We start from the raw sequence: 23,219 nt of genomic DNA, 5'->3' as shown, positions 1-23,219 counted from the left end.
CTTGAGTAAGTAGGGGAATGGGAAAGAGGGCTGCTCGGCGGAGCAGGCGCCTGGGAGCAGGCTCTGACCTGCACTTTCTCCTTTCCCTTGCAGGGTGCTCCTCTCTGCACAGGAAACTGCCAGGCAGCCTGGTCTGTTCCCAAACCAGAGGATGAAATACCACCGAGAACAAGGAGGGGAGGCAGTTCAACTCAAAGATTGCCCAAGGGTTTGATTATCAATGCTGCTGAAGGATACTTCAGCTAGCAGCTGCTTTCCAGTTCTCCATCAGTATCTCTGCTACACCCTCCCTTTGGAGGGAGCTTTACAGCAGTGTAACGAGAGGCTTTATAGAGAGGTTCCCCCCAGCTCTGCAGAAGGATCCCTATTCCAACACAGCGACAGGGGCCTCATCCCTGCAGAGACTCCCCCAGATGCTCTGTCTGGCACCAACCACATTCTTCACCTGTGATCTGTCCACTGCTTTGCAGGATCAGCACTGTCTCTGCTGCATCCAGGAAGGACCTCTTGTTCCTCTGCTCACTTTTTAGCTGGAGATGCCAATTGACTGCACGTTGGCCATGATGCTCTGCATAAATACAAACCTATTTTCAGGTTCACTGAGATGGGAGGCTCCTGAGGATGAGGTCACAGGCCATTCTCCAACTGTACCAGCAGCCCAGGGACTCCTAGGGGCATGCAGCTAATAAACACTACTGCCCTGGGCAGCACATAAGGGCTGCAAGATAGGAAACACAGCTTGGATGTGCTTCTGCCCACAATACCCCTCCAGAGATTCCTCCACTGTTCTGTGGCTGGTTGCTGAATCCAAGGAAGGCAGAACCCCGGGCTTACCATTCTCAGCTTTCCTGAACTCACTGTGCAATTAATGGGCTTAATTATTGATGGTAAAGGCAGGGAAGGGAGAAAAGAAAGAAAAAGCCAATGAGAAGGGAATGATGTGGGGGTGGCGGGCGCCAAAGGTCTCCGAAGATCTTCCCTCAGCCTAGAGCAGAGAAAGAGCCCCTAGCCGCTCTGCCGCTCCCACGGCCCTGCTCTAATGCTCCCTGACATGCCTCTGAAGACAGCGAGCTGTTTGCAGTCACCACCGTGATTTGTTAGTAATTATTTTCACGGTGTCACATTGCTGTCACTCTCTTAACAAAGAGACAGGCAGCCCGAGGCTGCCTGCGAGAAAGAACCAGCAGAGAAAAGGAATTGTCAGGCACCCAGGGATCCTCTTTGCTTCCCAGGTTTCACAACCAGAGTCCTTACCAGCTTCTGAAGAAACTTCTGAGGAGAAGTGGCAAGTCAGAATCATCTCCCATCCTGGTCACAGCAAGAGAAATTAATTACTTAGCCCCCTCCTAATTTCACCTTACCTGTAAATCCAGTGCAAGACCCGAGTACTTAGAGCCCCTTAAGACAGCGATTTGCTTCAGGCCTGCAGCAAACACAAAAAAACTGTGGCAATTGATGACTTTCGGCACTCTCCTTGCAAGTTCCAATTTCTTTTCATGTGGTCTTGCCATTAAGACTGTGCTTCCCAAGCATGGCAACCCTGATGACAAACCTCTGCCTAAGCATATCAGCCTCGCACACATTAACCCTCCAGACCGGCCACGTGTGCACTCCCTACACTGGTCTCATTAATTCCGACACACTGCTGTGCTCCTCGTGGCAGTAACATTTCACTTGGCATTTTGCAATGCCAGGGGACCTCAGCAGCTTCCTCACACCTGAAATACACAGCCTAATGGCTTGCCACCTCTGTTTTCTCATAGGCAGCACGGTGACTTGACAAGAACCTCCCCTTGAACCACCTCCCGTCCATCCATCTCACACCTGCTGTGCAATCGTAGCCATCCATCCTTCGGCTAACTTGTCAGTCCAAGGTAATCACTCCTTTCCCAGTAAGCGTGGAGCTTGCTTGGGCCCCCAAGGAATGGAAGCTATTTTGGCACCTGAAGTGTCACACAATATAAGGACATAGAGATGAAAGACCAAGACACCTGGCCAGCTGGCCCTTAAAGCGCCCTTGATCTCAATGCAGAGAGCAAGTGGACTTTCTCCAGAGCAATTCCAAGTTTGAATTACTCCTTGCAGAAGCGTTCTTCCCCTGCCTGCTTACTGACAGTGCACAAGGGTCAGTCCCTGCAGCCCTGGGGAGACTTGGGTATTAACTCACCCTCTTCGCGCAGGGAGAGTTTGGAAATATTAAGCCTCACAGCCTAAGCAAAACCCTCCTGCAATTAACTGCATGGAAGAGCACTGACTCAGAGGGCAGCTCCTTTTCAGGGGTCCTTTTAATAACCAAGAAATGGCACTTACATGCTGTGAAGAATTAGGATCACCATTGGGAAGCTAAATGGTCCATAAAATGTAACAGTTCTCTTCAGAGCTGGGAGCACAGCGAGTTGGAGGAGAGGTCTTGGCAACCTCCCACCAGCCTCCTCCCTCCACCTGGTTTGCAGGGACACCCGTCTCCAGGCAGGGACATGGAGCTGAACAACCTAGCCAGTGCCTGGCACCCCGGGCATGCTGGCTGACAGCGAGCACCGAGACCTGGCTCAACACCCAGATGGAAAAACTGAAGCTGAGAAATTACAGGTGACCAAGAGGCACCTACAGAGGGAAGACAAAGGGTGTCCAGGAGGTAGGTGCTGGGCAGAGGGGAGGAGAAAATCCCACCTAAAGAGGCAAATAAAGCTGTTGGGACCAAGGCAGGACGAAGTCCTGGATAGCATGAGCTTCCCACACACAGCCCTGCCAGCACATCACACTGCTTCCTCAGTCTTCTTCCCCCCAACCTCCTCTATTTCTGCTAGTACCACCTCCACATGCCTCATGTCATTGCTAGCACCTGGTCCAGAGCAATCTTGGAGCATGAGACACCATCTTTGGGGTACCAGGCAGAGGCAACACCCTGACCACACAGAAAAAGTCAACTCCAGCATTGAATGGACTCAGCTTAAAAAGTCAGCCTACAGCCCTGGTGTCCTCCCAAGAGTCCTGCACACACCCAGACATCCACTGCTCTGGACAGGGAGAGTCACCGGACAAGGCACAAGAGAACATGCTGGAGGGAAAATACCAGGGATGACCTCAAGATGGCCCAGTAGGTCTTTGCCAGCCAGAAGCTTCAGGAGGAAAGGGACCTAACCCATCCCAGGAAAATGGCTCCCAACAGGAAACAAACATGCAAACAAAATAAAATGCTTTCAAGAAAGCTACCGACTGACACAAGTCTTGAATAGGGGAAGGATGCTGCTCCCAGGCTGGCAGTATTTTTCAAGCAGAGCTCTCTAAGCAGAGAAGCCATGAGAGCTCCACTCCCAGCCAAGCCACTGGGAGGGCAGCACTGGTGCCAACACACAACTGCTTTGCTTGGGCTGGGAAGTAAGAAGAGCTGAGATCCAAAGGGAGACAGCTGACATTTCAGCCCCAGCATGAAACACTACGGCTGTCTGACAGTAGAAAAATTAAGCTTTTTGTACTAATAAAGGAAATTCACTCTTTGCCAAGCTGATCCTCTTTTTCACACATGATGTGGACAACAAAATTCAAATGACAACCAGCCCTCCAGTGGGATATCCTCTGCAGTCCCCAACCAAACAGCAGGTCCCCACTGCATGGGACAACCACACTGTGGAGTTGCTGTTAGCGGGCTCTCTCGTACAGACACGGGCCAGGATGGGCTTTTTACCAAACAGCCATTACAGATCCACTGATTTGGAAACCCTTTTGCCCAACCTCATTCTAACACTGGACACAGAATTAGTGATTCCTGCTGCATCAGGACTTCTGGTTCCATACTGTATGAGCAGATGACAGTGAGACCAACAGCTTGCATCCAGTTCAGTGCGACTGTTTCCAAACACAGCCTGAGTTAAGTTACCCAGGGATGGAAAAATCCACCTTCTCCATTCATTACCCCATCCCAAGGGTTCAGTGCTGGAAACGAAGTACTTGATGCAATGCCTGTCTCATTTCCCCTTACACTGGAAATTTATTCCAAGTTCCTTCACCATCTTTCATGCTGTTTCCAACTTCTTTGGTCTTAATTCCCAGGCAGCAGAGTCTGTGTTCCCCAGAGCGCATCAGGCATCACAGCTCAATAAATCTGTGGCCACTACAGCCCTGACTATGACAAATGTCTTTGCTATGACATGCCAGACAAGTAGCAGACCTGTAGGTGATAGTCCATTGCATGATGATCCCTATGCAAAGATTTCATGTCCAAAGCTCAACACAAAGGCATTCCCAGAGTCCCACATCTCAGACAACAGAAGTTGCAGAAGCTCATGCGACTGATGGATTTCAAACAAAGGCAAAACCAAGAGACAATCAGGGGAACCGCTGCAGAAGGGTAACAAAAGTCAAGCATGCTATATTAATTTTAAATAAGAGTGAGCAGAGGGGAAACTTTAAAATCCAAAATTTACTTTGCATAAGTGATATCATTTCCTTTAAAAACACAAAGCCGGACTGCAGGGTCGCAGAAGTGGATGGGGTCAGTGCTACTCCCTGTAAGTGCTCATGAGGCTGCCTTGCTTAGCTCCAGCAAAGCACTTTAGGATGTAATTACATGAACGACTCCATCAGCAAAGCTGACTCGAAAGGTTCCTGACCCTGGATACTCAGTCCCATCCCCGCACTGTAGTTCACACCACCCTCTTCCTTCAGCCAATGTAGCTCTGTGAAGAGATACACTACAGGCTTGGTCAGCAAAGTGATCCCCACTAAAAGCAGCAAGTGGAAGAAGCTAATCCAAAGATTTTAGTTGGAAAGGAATTGGTTTAGTATTTTTAAATACAGATTACTGTGTTACATTTCCATCACCAGCTCTTTCTTGTTACTCTCAAAGCCACTCTCTGAACATACCTCCTGACCTGCTGCCACTCAACCAGCTCACCCTACACCTTCTCCTGCCTTTCCCCACAGCTACCCAAGCGGTCCCACTCCCACCCATTGAGTGGCTGCCTGCAATTTCCCCCCAATGCAGAGGCTACCAACCCCCTCCCCATCCTGTGATAAGAACAGCATACACAAGGGACACTAACATCATCAATCTTTCTTCATGTATGACCTAAGGCTGATCTCAAACTAAGCCTCCAGGACAGACGGTTGGAAGGACCAACTCATTGCTGCACTTGGAGCTGGTCTGAGAAGTCAGGCATCCTCCCAGCCTGTGTAACTTGCAAAGAAAGAACTAAAACAGCAAGATAAAATTAAGCAATGGTATAATTTACTGCTCAGAATTTACTAATATGCAACCTAGGAAGAGCACCAAGGGCTATAAACATTTCAAGACACTTCACTGTGTTTTATCACCATATTAGAGAGTACTCGCCTTTTAACACTTATTTAAGGAAATAAAAAACTTCTGAGCAGTAGTTTCCTTTAAAGACATAAACGAGCATGTTCTGATTAGCCTTGGTAAGCGCAGAACAAGCGTTTCATACACAGACCAAAGCCTACACGCACGTTTACCCACGTTCAATGTGTTAGCAGAATGATCCTAAACCGGAAGGAGAAGGATTAACTGATGGTCCTGACATTAGGATGCAGGCTTGAGATTCAGCGTGTGTGGCTTCAGCTTCTTTCTCTGCCCCTGCCTGTCTGCACGACCACAGGCGTATCACTTAACCCCCTGTAGCTCGGCTCTGTGGCCATGAACACGCAGTTCTTCGGTTGCCAAGATCAATTCACATTGGGCTTAAATGCAGGTAAACCAGCTCCATGCATGGAGGGAGGCAATCTGACATTGGGAGGAGGTAACCCACACCAAAGAGCTTACATTACAAGGGCTCAAACCTGGCAGGCACGGAGTACCCTCTTTCTCTAAAACCACCCCCCGCAGCCCTTCAGAGGCACGTTACCCTCACCACCCAATGCCACATCAACGCAATTTGCTTAATTGCTAGTGACAGGCCCATCCTAGGTGCAGGATGAGGTGCAGGTGCTAAAGCTGACTACACCAGGTGTCCGAATCTGGCCCCAAAGCTGTTAAACTTGGAGGATAGCTCCTTGCAACAGGCTAAAGAAATCCTCCCACCGAGCGCTCTGAGGCCCGAGGACCGTGTGTCTAACGAGGCTGTATCCCCACTCATATTTTAGCTTGGCAGGTCTGGTGCTCCTTTCATCTTTTGCTTCAGGTAGCTCTCTTTAATTAATAACATTTCCGTGTCGACACAGGGAACTTTCCACCCAGAATGAATGGCCCTTTCTCATTAGAACCACGACTTGTCATGATGTATTCAAGAGCAGGAGTGTGATTCATTCCCTTGTCTGGGAACGAGGGGTGTTGCTGGGGGGTGGTGGGGGGAGAAGAGTCTCTGTAATGAGTGACTGATATTTGCTGAAGTTGATATGCGACTCTGTCGGCTTGAACTGCCTTGTCAGGACAAGCCTTCAGAAAGGTGATGTTCCTACTCAAGAGGTTTTCCTCATTAAAGAAATTGCATCTTAACAAGAAGGAAGGGGAGGGGCGGCAGGAGAGCTGCTGTCTCCCTGACTCCAGCCTGGTTCACACACACCGAGCGCTGAAAGCTGGTTGATCCTGGCACAGCCAGTAGCAGATCAGCACTCTACTTCTGAGCACTCTTGCACAACAGGCTCTCTATGGCAGCAACTGAATCCCTCCAACTGGGACTCTCCTTCTGATGGTGCACCACAATGCCCATGACAAAACCTTTGGTGGCATGGCTGAGGACTTTGGCTCATGCTGAACCTCCATAAGCCCCTCCCAGATGCAGTGTGTCCTCTTCTGGGCACCCATGTCCTTGTGACTAGTGCTCTCCATTACCAGAGGGCAGCCAGAAAAACAGCTCTGATCTTCCAAGAAAGCTACAACATTCCAGACAAATCAAGTCTGCAGCCACACGGTGCGTCATTCCCTGAAGATCCCCAAGCCAAGCAGAGGCTTCACAGGTCCTTTAGCAGCTCAGCTTCCATCTTGAATCCTGCAGACTCAGCACTAGACACCACCAGCAGAGAGCCTGACAACTGCTACTCATCTGGTGCTTTTCTTGGAGCTGGGAGTGCCACACACTTTGCAACCCCTGACCCTGGCAGGGGTATTTCCTCACCTTGTTCCCATATCTACCACCACCAGCTTTATATATTCTTCTTCTTTGTTCCAGCCACTACCTTCACACAACTGGCTCACCCATTGTGCCTTCCAGCGCACTGGCACCCACCAGCAGCACACAGGCCTGTCCAGAAGACACCATGCCTCACCTCTTCAACAGCACATGCAGACAGAAGCAAAACTAAATGCCCAGGTCATTGGTGGAGAAGCCAGGAACAAGGCTGCATGGTTATCCACCAACAGCTGAGCTAAGGAGAACAGAGGACAAGAACTCCAAACCACACAAGACATCGGGTAAGAGGACCACAGCTTGCTTCATGGGAGCTGTGTGAGCAGCTGATGTTATTAATGAAGCTGAAAAAAGGAGCAGCAGAGCTAGGAATGGACCTGCCCTGAGATGCTGCTCCCTAAGCCAGGAAAGGCTGCACTCACCTCACTGTCCCAAATTCCTCCTGAGCCCAGAGGGGTTTCTACCATGCAATGCTTCCACCAACACACTTCTCCAATTGTGGACAAGCAGCCCCACCTCCCTTTGCACTTCCCCAGTGTCTTCCATACCCAGTGCGTGGTCTCCACATGGTAGCAAAGGGCACCAGCTACACCACAAGTTTTGTAGAGAAGCACGTGGCGATTCCTTGGGATACATCCTGGGTGTTCCACACCTCTGAGGCTCTATCTCCCTGTCTGAGCAGCCTTGTTTCAGCTTTCTGCCTTTCCTCTTTAAAAAGAGATGCTCAGTTCTGCTTTGCTAAACCCTATTTGGCAATGTGTCTAAACACACGCAAACTTAATTAGTTCAGGAGGGAGACTCGGCATTTGTGGTGACGGATAAAAGTAATGGGAAATGAGACAAGTCAGAGCTGGCAGGGAGTCCTCACTCAAGCCTCATTCACTGGCACAGAGCTAATCAGATGTGACGCTGCACGCCGCGGCGCCCAATCGGCAACGGCGCAGCGTGATGCGCTACTCACGGAGCGGCTGCAGCCAGGCTCCCGCTATCCATGTGGTTGGAAACACCAAATGTATTTTCTGCTTTGCCCTGGAGATGCTTCAGGACTGAATTCTGAAGTTAATGGTTTAAAAAAAATGTTTTTAAAAGGAAGAGGGAGAAATGAACCACTCGCTGCAAACCTCATGGCTTGGCGTGGAGTCTTCTTTTCCAGCTGACTAGTGAGGCACAATCCATGCGAGAGACCACTGCAAATGGCGAATCGAGGATCTCTGCTCCAGAACTGCATGACCTGCTGAGCCAGCAATCCCCACAGCCCCAATGGCTCACCAGAAACGGGACCTCTCTTTACCTCTATTTGCCCACTGCAGAGCTCTGGAGCAAAAATGGTCACCCATTCCATACAGACACCAAGTTAGGATGTCATCATCTGGAAACCTTGTTATCCCACTGCGAAAGCGATGGAAAGGTGGGCTTTGAGCAGAGATAACTCTGTCACAACCACCACCAAAAGCAATGCACTGGACTGGCACAACAGCAGCACGGGAATAAAGAACTGAGAAAAGAGAACAGGTGAGAAACAGAAGTTTAGCACATCCCTGCAGCTGTCTTTGTGCTGGTCTCCAATCAAAGTTTAAATATGATATATGAAGAGAAATAAGTCTCATTCTAAATTTAAACCAGTAACACAGGAACTGGCAGCATGTACCAGCTCTGGACATGGACCCAGCAGAGACCCAGATTTTGACTCAAAAGCTCACATGCTTCACTCCTGTCTGGAGCATGGCAAATGTCTCAGCTCTACTAGCGCCTGTGCTGCTGCTTCAGTCCTCATATCTCATGTCTCACTAATCACACCAAGCAGAGGCAAGGAGCTGCCACTCTACAAAGCCCACTGGTGCTGATTGCTCCCAGGCTGCGCGCAGTTTATTTAGGCTTCCAACTTGGGGAAACCAATGTCACACAGGAAACCCAGTAACACTACTAACGAGTTGTGGATGTCAGTTTAGTATTGGATGTGTCAAGCCCATGCTCTACCAGTGTGATAACAACAGGAGTCTTTACCCAGTGTTCTGAGGAAATGAAAAGCTGAAGCCAGATTACAGGAATCCAAGTGAATTCAGCACAACGTGACACCGACCCACAAGCACCTTACAGATCAGACTAATCTAATCAGACATTTAACTCTGTTTTTTTAAAGAATGTTTTTATGCTGGCAGTCCAGCTGTTTTCATAACAAGCCATGCATATACACTGACACTTGCAGGTCCCCACCTGGGACTGTCCAGATACAGTCATCCCACTGACGAAGATAACATTAACAATAACACCACCAATGAAGTGTGCCAGACTTGGCTTGTATTCTCCTTCCAAAGACTACTCTGTGATTCACATCCAGTTGGTGTGTCAAGGCGACAGAGAAAGCTTTGCATGTGGAAGCCACGTAAGGACCATTACTTGATTTGGATGTACAGAAACAGGGTTCCATGTATGCACTCAGAAACACCCATCGCTTTGGAATGTATATTGGATAAAAGGGAAAACATCACAAAGTTCCAGTTTAAATCTTTCTTGGGCTTCCAAAAGGAATCATTCACTTATAGGGAATATCCCAGGCAGCGATCTTGAACTATGCCCAGCACCAACCTGTCTTCTTAATACCCACCCGCTCCCAATTATGCATAGCAAACAGTCATTTCCCTAAGAAACAAAGACTAGATACAGTCAGAGGCTTGTAAGGATAGATGCACACACTACAGGCAAGCTTGGAGCAATAAAGCCCAGAAAATCTCCCTCCCCTTCCATACTCACATCACTTTCAAATCCCAGTCTCCACAGGTCACAAAAATCGACTTGACGCTGGGATCTAAGAGGCCTTCCTTCGCCATCCACTCGTCAACCCTCTGAAAGGAAGGCAAGAAAAGGGGATGAGTTTTGCAGAGACAGGCCGAGCCACAACAGTTAAACTCAGATAAGCTGCCTGCAATCAAGAGAGAAGAAAATTGTGATCTTATCCTCCCTCTCTCTCTTCTCTCTTTGCTTGCCATCTCAACAACAGCACGTTTGGACCTTTGAAGATTTCTGATAGGAGACATCAGGCAACCAGAGCAGAGATGATTTTATCAGACACCACAGCAGCTCTGCTCACAGAGGGATGGAAGTTGTGCAGCGTTAACGGGACGATACAACCACACTGTTACCTGGCATTCCTCCTCCACTCTTCCTTTCCCTGTACCAAACGGGCTCACAGTGAGCATAACCTGTGTCCTCTCTAGCGAGGGGAAAACACAGGCATCTTGGGATGGCATCCTTCCCCTACAGCATGCCTCACATGCTCCAATTTGTACAGATCCAAGGGGATGTGGGAGAGGGGGGAAAAATGGCCTCACACTAGCACTATGAATCTGTAACAGGAAAAAAGCCACGCATCCTCTTCCTCTCCAGGCTGGGTCTATCTGTCCTCCCAACAGTTGAGGAGGCGCTTGTCCAGGGTACAGCGTGGATTTAAAGTGAATCCACTATTCCTTATTCCCATAGGGACAGAAGTTCTGGATCCACTTCAGAAATGGGTCACATTAATTTGGAGGATACACATCTAACCACAAGGAGCTACCTTAGACTAAAACCCCTGTAATATGCTTATTCCAGCTAGAACTAGCAAATTATGTGGCCGCAAATTTTCCAATGCCAGGCAACAGGCAATCAGCTGCTATCACACAGCTTCAGGAGAATTTCCAGTGCTTCAGCAAGAGAAATTCCTCCTCTTTTCCCTCACTCAACACCTACCACTCCTGAATAAACCAGCATGCCCTAGAAGCTGCCTGACCCAAATCTCATTTTAACCTAGAAACGAGCTGCTGTAAGAACACCTTTTCAGTCCAAATAAATAAAAATATCTACACAAATGTTTCCAAGCTCAAAGAAACTCCTGTAGAAAGAGAATGAAACATCTTCTGTAATACTCCAGAGGCAACAGATGCTTACCCACCCAGGCAAAGAGGGTTCTCCCTCCTGGGGAAGCAGGCACAGGTATCCATGTGCTTATGGACACGCACCGCTCGCTGGAGAGCACCAGGGACCAGGCGAGTTGGGAGCCTGCATGTATGCAAGGTGTCACCACTGCAGAGCACTGTCTCCAGCCTCGTGTCACTGCCACAGCCTTTCAGGCAGAGGACAGCTCTTCTTCCTGCGACTGACTGTACAACGTCCCTCTGGAGTAAAGCTCCCTGCAAAGCAGCATCAGCTTCCCAGCCCCATTTCTGCCTCCCTTGGGCTGCTGGGATCTTACAGCCAGCCCTGCACAAGGCTTCTCGGAGCAGGGGACAGCAGCAGTAACCTTTTTAAACTCCCTGATGTGAGCGCCCATGAAGTGTTTTCTCCATGGAGGATTTTAAAGCCTTTAATTTGATTTCCTCACATAAGCAATTGTTGCAATTATTCTGATTAGGAACAATTAGGTAACAGCAGTGGAAATCCTGACAGAGACGATGCATCGAACACCAACCTGCAGCCCAAGGAGGCTCTGCTTGAGGAGGTTTCCTTGACTATTTGACTACCAACAAAAGCTATTGATGGAGAAATACTTCCAAGCTAATTAAGCCCTAAATGCTGTAGGAATTCAACATTAAGCAGATGGCATTATTAGGGCTATATCTGTATTCGCACATCCTCCAGATTAGATTTTAGAGGCATTTTCTTTCTATGCCACATGTATTATTGAGCATTTAAATAGGTAGAAAAAATTAATTTAATAAAGTACTGAGGGAGGGGAAAGCAAACGAAGACAGAAGCTCCCAGAGCAGCAGTCTTGAGCAATGTCTTGGTGCTTTAAAATTGGCTTAAGCAAGAATCGCCTCTTCTCCTATCTACTGGCAGGAGTTTGGATATCTTGTCAGCACCCTTGACATGAACAGCTGGAGATGACAGATCAATGGTTCAATACTCTCAGCAGCGTGTCACCAACGTGACAGCAAATGTTATTCTAATGAAGCTGTAATCATAGTCAAATTACGCGGTTCGATTCTCAGCAAGGGGAGGGTGCAGAGAAAGAGATGAAGAGGGGAGGACAGGACCAGAGGTCAGAGTTCGGGAGCTAAAGGTTACTCTGCTTACCTCAAGCACTTGCTGGAGGCTCGGCTGCCCATCCACCATGCCTTGAATAATCCCAGTCAGCTGAAATGAGAGACAAACAGAAAGCAAGTGTCAGAGCAACACTCAAAAGATCATTAGAGCGGTCTCCTCTGCTGTCCATCTCCCTGCAACCAAAACATGCTCCTGTGACCCACATGGCCACTGCTGAGGAACCAGCCACAGCAGAGCGACCCTGGAAACTCCCCAGCCATGGGCACAGCTTCATCCCAAACACAGAAACGTAGCGGGGGCTCCTGCCCACACCATAAACCAGCAAGCCCTCAGCTGGACAGGATGCATCGGTGCCCTCTGCCTCACATACCAGCACAAAGCCCCAGACACTGCCCTTAGTCACTGTTTTTTATGTTGCTCTGACTTACACAGGCAGCAGTATCTACCAGGGTCCCTGGTCACTCCCCTGTACTGCGGTGACACTGGAATGGCACAGTGTTAGATGAACAGACCATTAGCGGTGAGACCCAGAGCAGACACAGTCATCCACACCCAGCACTGGGCCAACAGATAGTCCCAGCGACTGTGCACGGACTGCTTGGCTGTTCAAAGCTAGACACAGGCATGAAAAGATGCGGTCTCAGGGGCTTCCTCCTGTGTCTGCCCAGGACAGCTGGAGGCACACGGAAAATAGATAATTTTTCTGTCTGCCTTGGAAGTGACAAAACTGTCTTTTAACATATTGAATATCGGAGGTCAGATGCTTGCCATCAATGCACCCAAGTAATTAAAAAAATCATTATTAAAGCAAGTGCACACTACAGGATTTCACTTCATATGGCACTTTCCTGAAGCTACACATCTCACACATTTTCATAAAATAAAGGTCAAACCCAGCCTAGGAGCACGCCCGGCTGCCTGCGCACGCATCCCAGCCTCCAGAAGCTGCAGCGTCCAGCGGAGAGGTGCTGACAGCCCCATCACCACCCAGGAGTAACTTCCACGCAGACCAGCTCAACCTACTTGTAAAACATAAGCCCTTCACACAAACCACTGGGCTCTGTGTTATTAAATGTGTGGCATCTGAAAGAAGCTCGATGGTTTGTACCTCTCCGTTTCTCTGGCTGCTTGGCTTACAGCACTGAACTCGGAGAAAGATAAAAAAAAAAATAGAGATTAAACTCCAATTAAACTGTAATTACATTTAATGAATACCAAATACCTGACTCACTGAATAAACTGTAAGTGGAAAGATTATTTTCTCATAGAGACTTCAATGGAATGGTAATATATACCTTTTAGGGAAAGTATTTTAATTTTGAGAATGCAGACTTCCTTTAGGTTGGTTTCTCAAGTTCATCAAGCCATTATGAGGTGGAATTTTAAGGAAGTGGAGGGACACAGGCATTCTTTTATATTCCAGAAACTGGTTTTATATTAATCTGTATTTTAATTGGGTAACAGCTGCTACCTACAACACTTCCCATATTCTGAGAGACAAATAGGTTTGAGAGACTAACACCCAGCCCTTCAGAGCAGTGTTTAAGGCTCACTGGTTTGGTTTTTCACTTTTCTTGCCGTTTCCCTCCGTGTCTGGCAGAGGTGGACAGCTCATCTACTGTGAAGTGCTGGCTTTGCCTCTCCAAGGGCAGCCCAAACCAAACCTCTGAAGTGGCTGAAAGATGAGCTTTTGGGAAAGGATCACAGGATCACAGAGAGGTTGGGGTTGGAAGGGACCTTTAAAGGTCATCCAGTCCATCCACCTCAGCAAGGACACCTTCAACTATATAAGGCTGTTCAGAGTCCCCTCCAGCCTGACCTTGAGTATTGCCAGGAATGGGGCATCTACCACCTCTCTGGTCGACCTGTTCCACTGTTTCACCGCTCTATTCGTCTAACCCACATCTCCCTTCTTTTAGTTTAAAACCATTACTCTTTGTCCTGTTGCAACAGCCCCTACTAAAACATCTGTTCCCATCTTTCTTATAGACCCCCTTTAGGGACTGGAAGGCTGCCATAAGGTGTCCCCACAGAGCTTCTCTTCTTCAGGCTGAACAAGCCCAACTCTCTCAGCCTTTCCTCATAGGAGTTGCTCCAGCCCTCTGATCACCTTCATCACCTCCCCTGGACCCACTGTAACAAGTCCACATCTTCCCTATACTAAGGATGACAGGCAACCTTTTGGTATCATGGCCAATGCTGATGTCAATGGCTTCTAACACTCTGGACACCCTCCTGACTGTCCCTGTTCAGTGCCATGGCCATGGAAGGACAGATTGAAATGGCCTCACCCAGACATTTCCCATCAGGAGGAGGGAGGAATGGGAAGGCAGATGCAGAGGTCCTACCAAAGAGCCACTGCATGATCTTGCCCAAGACTCCATAGGCCAAGCAAAGTACCAGCTTACCCGTAACAAGAACACACCACCAAGCACACATGAATAAAAAGGGATGTAAGTGCTACAGGCATACATTTCAGTACAGGTCAGAGTGCTCAAAAGGAACCAGATTTCTGTGCTCTCACCTTCTCTGATCCTTTCTGTTCTCAGTTCCGTTCATCGGCAACACCCAACCTGGGGCTCTGCAGCACTACCTGGTCTTGCAGCTTTTGTAAAGTATAAAAGCATAAAACTGCACAATTGTAAAGTTTCACTGGTGATCCCAAGAAGCACATGGTACTTGGGAACATAAACAAGTTATAAGGCATTTATCTTTTTGTACTTTTATTGCTTGTTCCTTCAGGGGGAAAAAAATCAATAAAAATTAATCATAAAAAGAGAGCAAAGTACCATGAAAAAGCCTGTACAAGCATCTTCTCTGTAGAGGGAACCTTTCACTTAAGCTCTTGGCATGAACTTTCCTGGGCAAACCACATGCATCTTCCAAAAAGGCTTTATGCACCCAACAGCAGTGTTTAACCACCTTCTGTCTAAATGCTCAGCACACCCCTCATCACAACCAAGCCTCATGACCTGTTGTGTTACAGGAGCAGGTCAAGAGAAAGGGGACCAGATGAGGGCTACAGAGCCAGCCAGCCCTGGAAGACGGGCCACTGCTGTGGGGAGTGGGAGAAACTGCCTATAGCCAAGGGAGAGCACAAATATGACAAAATCTAAGCAAAGGGATGCTTTGAGGGTGATCATGAACTCTCAGCCCTTGCAGACACCCTTCCTGTGCTGTGCTTGTGCTGTCTTCCCTAAGGTGGAAGAGGGATGCGAGAAGTACTCCAGCCCCAAGGAGTAACAAGGAGCAACCCCTGTAACCCTCCTGCACACGGTCTGCACCAAGCAGTCCTACTGCTTCCCAGCAAAGGCAGCAAGCAGCAGGGAAAGGGGAAAGCAGCAGCACAGCAGCCTCCCGTGTAATGTCAACATCACTGCTTTCCCCCCAGTTTATCTGAGAAACCATCGTATTTCTGCTCCAAGACAGTTTGCTGATTACCTAAGCACTTGTCTCTGGTGTACAATCTGATAATCAGGCCTGGTCTTTCTTTGTAGACAAAGAGGCCAATAAATCTCACCCTTTGTAAGTAGAGGTGCCTAGACAAAGCCCTTTACTGGCATTTAGCAAAATGGCTATTTTTCAGAAAATATAAACCAGCTGAAAGTTAATGGCAAACACCAAGGCTGTGCAGACAGCAGCTCCTTGGAAGCTGGACACACAGCACGCTCTGGCTGTGTCCCTGGGGTCTCAGGGGAGACTATGCCAGCAGGATGGGGCTGACCCCTGTGCTTCACAGCAGGAGCCATCAACCCCCCCCACAGATCTCTGTGTGGTTACTACAGCTTCTGCAAGAAGGCAGCTGCAAATGCCAAAGGATTTTTTGTAACTGTTTAGTAAGGTCTGTAGGACAACCAGCTCACTCATGGGTCTTCAGGCAGCGTTTTGAAGTCAGACCCAGATACGGGACCCAGGGAGAAACCCAGCTGCCCCTTCAGCAGCCCCTGCAACAGGCACGAGGACTGCCAAGCCAGAAGGGACACGGGCCAAGGATAAAAAACAGCTCCTTAACCTGCACTCTTAATAACAGAGAACTTGCCAAACCTGGCAAATCGGATCATTTTGTGCCACCGATACACACCAGTGGGGGTTCTGCAATCATTTTGCCTGCTGGCCTCAGCACTGCCCATTTTTATCTGTGTCTGGACACAAGACACCAGACCAAGGTCAGCAGCAGAGTGTGCAGCACAACACTGCAGCTGGGACACCTGTGCTCATCCTGGGGACTCCTACACACACACAGCCAGCACACACACACACGGCTTCACTTGCTCAGGGGCTCACACAGGACACACAAGCCTGCAGAGACACAAACATCTGCTCCAGGCTCCCATGAGCAAGAGAAGACAGAGAAACCAGCACCATGGTGCAGGAACATTAGATGGGCTGAACGTCTCAGTCACAAGCTCAGCATCCAGAGAAGGTCTCTGTGTCCTCAGGCCGCAGCAGGCTGGAGGATCCGTTCAGCTCCAACAGTCACACCAAGCAAGTCTCATGCAACACCACAGCCACAACCTTTAGCAGCAGGGGGAAGGACACAACAGAGGAATTTCCATTAAAAGGATATTGGTGGAAGCTAAAGAGTGAGACCACTTCTCTCTAGCATTTAGAGGACATGTAAAATGAACACTTTGGGGTCTATTCTAGAAGATGACATTGCTTTTACCAAACATTAGGTGTGAGCTGTGAGATTTATCACATTTGTACAAGCATATGTCCAGCAAGTCTCACGAGGATAGAGACAGCCAAAGTAGTTGTCCAGCCTTCTAGTATTAAGGTTGCAAAACTGTTTCCATTATAGCCCTCTGTTTCCCCACATTTATAGCTTTCTGAAAGCCCCTCTCCTGGGAATAATTTTTTCTGTGCATAGTCTTTTTTTTTTTATTTAAAGTTTAAATAAAATACCTTCAGATGGTTTTTAGTTACAAGAGAATAAAAAAAGTATTTGTTTTTACAACGTGGAAATATGGAAGGGGCTGCTTGGTCCTGGAGGGGACTCCACCTAACGCAGAGGAGTCATTTTTCATCAAGTTAGTACTCATGGGACAAGCACTTCAAGGGCTTAAACCTGCAGCCACAGAGGTTGGGGAAAACACAACATACTGTCAATGATCATGGATGAGACAGGGATAGAATAAAGAACTTGGATACTCTGATTCCTGGGCAGTACTTTAGTTGCTGAGCTGGCCAACACTGAACCAGTGGAGTGAAAGGAAAAAAAGTCAAAGCAAAGGGAACTTAAAACTTGGTTTTGATGGTTTCTGCAAGTGTGGTGTTCTCTGTTATAACAGTTAATGTTTTGTGTTGAATGAAAACCCAAAAAAAACAAAGAAAAAACCCCAACAAACCCAAGGCCCAAACCCTTGCCCCCTATTCCTTTGAACCCTCCGGGGTCACATTTACCACCTTCACCCTTCACTGTCTGTACCCAGGGAAAGGTGTCTGCAGTTCAGGAGAACTGTCCTCGGCAATGAGAGTAGCCAAGCAACAAGAGGCCACTTCTCCAGGAATCATTTCAAGTGCCCCATAAGCACAACAAAAAGTAAGTCTTAAAAATAGATATATGGTTTATCCTACTGCCCAGAAAGACTCCTCAAATCCCAACAAGCAGTCCCACAGGAGAGTCATTTAGAGCCTCTGAACCACACAGCAGTATTGGACCGTGCTTTTTTTGACCTTCCCTGCTCAAGAATGGCACAACAAAAACACAGAGAGCCTGCAGAGAGGCTGTGGATTCAGAGCATCAGTTAACACACACAAGGTGCTTTTTTTTTGTGGTCACCCAGGATGATGTCTGCTAATTGTAAATACAGCTGATCTTAGTCATCAGAGTTATTTCTGAATCCAAACCAAGGTCTCTACGCTCTACTGCAATGACAAAAAATTATTCCCCTTGTCCTTAGCATGAGGCTGGCATGACACCCTTTCCTCAGGACCATACCATGAGGAGGTAACCCCGACCCCCGATGCAATAGAAACCTACTTCCCAGGGAGATGCTTGGAGCACCGGGAAACCTTTGCACTTTACCTCTGTACAGAAGGGCGTAAGCTGGGGATGCACCACAGGCTGAACATACATGTGAAAGGTGGATTCAATCTCCATCGTCCTGCCATTCAGCTTCAGGATAGGGAATTCGATGATTTCCTGAACAGGGGGAAAAGAAAAGCAGCTGTTCATTTAAAACAAACAAAAAAATGAAGCTGGCAATGATCCCACCTGGCAAGCTGGCTGTAAAGAGGGGCCTAACAGTCCCCCACAAAACCAAGCCCGAGATGAAGCTCTGCACAACAAGGGGGAAGGTGGTGCCAGAGCACAGAGCACACCTGACAGTGTGAATGCAGAGGAGGATGGTCCCCCACGGCCACTCCAGGGGTTGGGCTCTCCCCAAGACCAGTCGACCTTCTCTACCTTGCTGTCCTTTTGGAGGACACCACCAGCCTGCTACTGCACGAAGCACCTCCTTCCCAGGAAAAGCTGAGGAGCACAGCTCTCCTCCAACAGAGCGATGACAGGAGCTAGAAGCATTCCCCCCCCACCAAATCCATCCCTATGGGATACAGCACAGTAGCAAGCCCTGCTTAATTTTCCTCTTTGTAGCCAATTTATGCTGATAGGGAAATAAAAATGTTCCTTCATCAGAAGAATGTTCAATTATTTGAATAATCAGCAATCAAAAATTTACATGGACCTGTTAATAAAAAGTTTAAACAAATCCAGTTGCGATGGATTTCTCAATTATGAAAAAATATACATGAAATTAAAAAAGCCAACCACTGAATAAAAGCGATAAAATCCTTTGTGTTCACCCCCCTCCTTCTCTGCTCCCTCTCCTCCTTCCAATTTAATGTAAGAGGAGAAGTGACAATTTGTTTGGTGTCTTTAAAGAATAATTTGTCTATGTTATTTAATAGAGATGCATGGCACCAAGGTTCTGGAGTGCAAATGAGCCCGCTGAGTGATATCCATGCAACAAGCCTCTCAAATCACTTCTGGAGAGAAACAGAGAGAGGGAGAGAGAATAAAAAAAATATTGCTTTTTAATATTCAAAAACAGTTTGCAAAATTTAATCAAAGCAGAGCAAAAGCTAACATTTTTACCACTTTGACATTTTTATTAGTGCTTTCATAAATTTTTAAAACATGAATGGAATTAGTTTAACAACAAAAAAAAAACTGCCTGAAAACATCTGGAAGAGACAAATAAGAAATAATAAAAAATAAAAAAAAAAAATCTAACTCCTGTGAGTAAAATTAGCATGTGGAAAATGGAGCCGCTGCAGAAGAACTAACAGAGTTTTCAGACCCTGGCTGCAACACTCGTGACCTGCAGATGGAAATTATCATGATGTCATACGTATGAGCTGACGACATCACCACCCTGGCAGGCAGAAGGAAGGCAGGAAGCTGGGTAGGTAAGTGGAAACAAGAAATAATTTAAATAGCCAGGAGAAGCACCCAGTGTCCATGGTGGACAGCACCCGCGGCTGCAGCAGGGCAGCTCCCCAGCACAGCAGACACACAGCCCAGCCCAGGCACATGGGGAGCACGGGCTGCTGAGATGGAAAGTTAGGGAAAAAAAGTTAAAATAAAGTGTTAACAGTGCTGAAGAACCCAGGTTAGACACAGACCAGTCAAGCTGGAGAGGACATGGGGTGTAACCGTTCCCCCACAGTCAGCTGTGCCACACTAAGCATGTGCCATGCAGGCTAAGGCAGGGCAGAGGTTTGGGCACATCCTTCCCCACAGCCGTACCACCCCACCAGGAGTCACCAAGTTTCCCCCATGGGCTGGATTAGGAGGAGAGAAGCAAAACGTGTGAGCACTGCCCAGACTGCCTGCTGTGGTGCAGCCAAAGTCACCAGCCTCAGCCTCACAGGAGGATCTGCGGAAGCACAAGAGGCTCTTGAGGAAGAAATGCTGGACACAGCTAATCCCCCCTTCAAAACAGCTACCACAGAGAAGCTCTGAATGCAGCAAGTTTCTACTCAGAAGGAAAAGGGACTGTGAAGTCTGAAGGCAGAGGACAGGATGCTGTAACAGAGCCAGGCTTAACCGCAGGATAACACTGTCCCATCCTTCAAACTGGGCTGGGGCAGCTCATGGCCCCTTAGGTCTGCACCCTGCTTGGGGTACACCCGTGGAAGTGGGCAAGCCCACAGCAGGGCAAGATGAGTGTTCCCCCCCTCCTGCAGAAAGACACACACCGGCTGCATTTCACAGCAGGGCTGCGCTGCAGCACCGAGATTGGTCCTAAGGGACCAGAAGCATCCTCAGGGGCCATCAAGTGGCTGGATGCAAAGCGAGACTGAAAGACAGCCCCGCCGCTGATCTGATACACAAAGGCGTTGCTTGCCTTCCAGAACCAAAGGCAAGAAAGCACTTCCAGGAGGGTCGGATTAAGACAGGCAGAGGAAATACAAAGGTACACTAAAAAACAGGGGAAATTTAACAATATCCAGAGTTACTGCAGGTCTGCGGGAAGCGTGTAGCCAGGAACAGGGGTGGAACCCCAGGAGGGACTTGGGTGTCTCAGGAGAAAGCACAGTTACTCTTCTGGGCTATTTGGTCAGTTTTTGAAGCAAGTGGTAAAGGACATTTCCCAAAAGGCTGTTTATCTGCACGCTTCCTATAGTGGAGATTTTTCCAGTCTCTGGCAGTGTTTTGCTCCACTGGTATCTAAGGCAACAGATACCAGCCCCATGAAATCAGTCCCACTCCTCACTAACGACGTTAGCCAGTCCTGCAATGAAATTTAACCTGTGACACTGCTGTACTTTTCATTTAAACTTTCATTTGGAGAGAAGCAGTGTTTGGAGACCCTGCAGTTTGTCCTGCTAATAAAGACAAGTGTTGGGACCTTTAAAGGTGCCATTCATCTTTTGCCTTTATTAAATTCAATTTTCTTAAGCCCATGATACATCATGAAATTAAGAGTTGACATTCCTGCAGAAACAAAAATATCTATCAAACATAAACAGAAAGGGGGGGAGGGGGGGAAGAGGCCTCTATTACCAAGAATTTATGGCTTAAAGTTGATCTGTTTCCACTTTTTTTTTTTTTTACAAGCATATGGTTTGTTTTAGATATCCAAAACGTTATTACAGATCTAGAATTTCATTAGTAATTATTATGAAACGGTGAGCACTTAGACACACACACAGAACCCCCACAACAGACCGCGATGCAGGGAGGCAGCCGGGCGCTCTCTCACGTTTCACAGCAGCCTGGTGAGCTCAACACACTCAGCTCCACCTCCACCTTCAAGGACCTTCACAGCTTCTTTCCAGGTGGGAAAGGTAGAAGAGAACAGCACAAGGGAATTAAAAGGAGAAGTTTCCTTTCTTTGGTCAGAGTCTGATTATCTGTAAGCGTTACCTTGAGATCCTCACCCATTGCCACTTCCAACACCGAGCACCCACTCCAGCTTCAGCAGGGATTTGTGCCAGCAGCATTTGGGGCTTCTAAGTCTTTTTTATTTTTTTTTTTTTCCCCTCCCCACAGCTTTTTCCTTATAGCACAACCAGAAGTTATCGATGTGCTGAAATAATGCTGAGGGTGTCCAGAGGCTGCAAATAGCCGCCAGCTACCAGAAGAACAAATGTACCCATTTGAATTTTGCGAGCGCTGCAATTAGGTATTTTATTTAGCACTGCAAAGTAACTTGAAAGGAAACCCAGGATTCAAACCACCAGCAATAAATAAGCGCCTTTTTATTTTCCTTTCATTGTCATGAAAAGTTGAGCATGTTTTCTGTTGAGAAATTCTGCACGCGGCTCCCAATTACCGGCATTTGCATTTATATTGTTGGAACACATTGCTTCTAAAATCAATATTAACACGCTTAAAGAAAGAGACATCGGCACCCTGTCCCTCCCCTCAGCTGCACCCCCAAACACCGTAACAATAGGAGCCTACAGCGCCCGAGGCTTATACAGACCCATTACCAGGTCCTCTCTCTTTACAACAATCTTGCATTTATGATTTCAGGGTACTTCAAGCAAATCTATAGGGCAGCTTGCTCAGAATTTTTGGCTTGAAAAAATATAATGTGTCCATCTGCCCATACATCAATCCACCCCCCCCCCCCAAAAAAAAAGAGGTCCCAGGTAAAGGCTCCTGTGCAACCTGGCTGTCCCAGGCTGAGCAGCAGCAGGAGGCTGCAGGGTAACCGCAGGATGCCAGGGACTTCCTTTTAAGAGGGATTTGAAAAATTCTTAAGGGCATGTGAAAGCACTGCTATAAACCCAGCCTTTCTCTACCCAACTGTCCGAAATAAAACTCCCCACCCTTTAAACACCAGAGCAAGAATGAGCAAATGCAGCTGACTTGATCTTCTTGCTACTAAATGAAATGAACAAGCACACAACTATACTCGCTAAAGAATTTCCCGTGGCAGACAGATCTCTGGAGTTCAGAGAAGAAAGCACCTGAAGTTACACTAATTCCCACAGAGGAATCTTTTTGCTTATCCTTTTGGATGGGGGAGCACTAACATCATTAGATGAAATGAATATACTGCCCATCAAGAACTTCCTGCCTCTCAAAACCTTTTAATCCAGAAGCCCATGTACAAAGTGGACAGGATACACTTCTGGACACTGATTTATATATCTGAGGAAGACTGTGTGGCCTATTCAGTTCAAAAACTACCAGAGAATAATTTATCCCTTATGCCCACCCCCACGTGAAGAAGTTTAATAAACACAAGAATAAAAGATGCCCATAAAAATCAGAGCTGACTGTTCAAAATACAATAAAACCAAGCAGAGGCCATTGAGAGAAAGGGATTGTTTTGTGATAAGGAAAAGCATAAAACTTCCTACCAAAAGACCCCTTTACACCTTCAAAAAAGTTACAGGCAGAAGAGGCAAGGGAGTCTCCATGGAAGGGGGGGAGGACGACACAGCCTCAGCACCAGCTCATTTTGTTCAGGGATGCTTCTCCCCACCTCTCTTTAAAGAAAAAGTCATTTTATGCACAAGGAGCTTATTTCTTAAACAAACACTTGTGTTTTTGATTTACACCACGGGCTGCTCCTAAATAATTTATGGCGGGTTAAATTTATTGCACAGCCCTGGCCGGCTGCAAATTCGAATTGCCAAATAATTAGATTT

The 23,219-nt window shown here is 47.6% G+C and overlaps 1 protein-coding gene across 1 annotated transcript in view; it reads right to left on the bottom strand.

Annotated features, from left to right (window-relative positions):
• ERI3 (ERI1 exoribonuclease family member 3) overlaps positions 1-23,219 on the bottom strand; it is a 132,690-nt gene that overhangs the window by 89,659 nt on the left and 19,812 nt on the right. The window contains exons 3-5 of the mRNA XM_084266570.1: positions 18,133-18,249; positions 12,135-12,194; positions 9,834-9,925 (exon numbers count right to left, since the gene is read on the bottom strand). Coding sequence (XP_084122696.1) covers positions 9,834-9,925; positions 12,135-12,194; positions 18,133-18,249 — 269 coding nt within the window. The remainder of the gene's footprint in view (positions 1-9,833; positions 9,926-12,134; positions 12,195-18,132; positions 18,250-23,219) is intronic.

This window comes from Gallinula chloropus, assembly GCF_964237585.1.
Source record: "Gallinula chloropus genome assembly, chromosome: 6".
NCBI lineage: Eukaryota > Metazoa > Chordata > Aves > Gruiformes > Rallidae > Gallinula > Gallinula chloropus.
The sequence above is the reverse complement of the archived record's forward strand: the minus strand, read 5'-3'. Positions and strand labels throughout refer to the sequence as shown.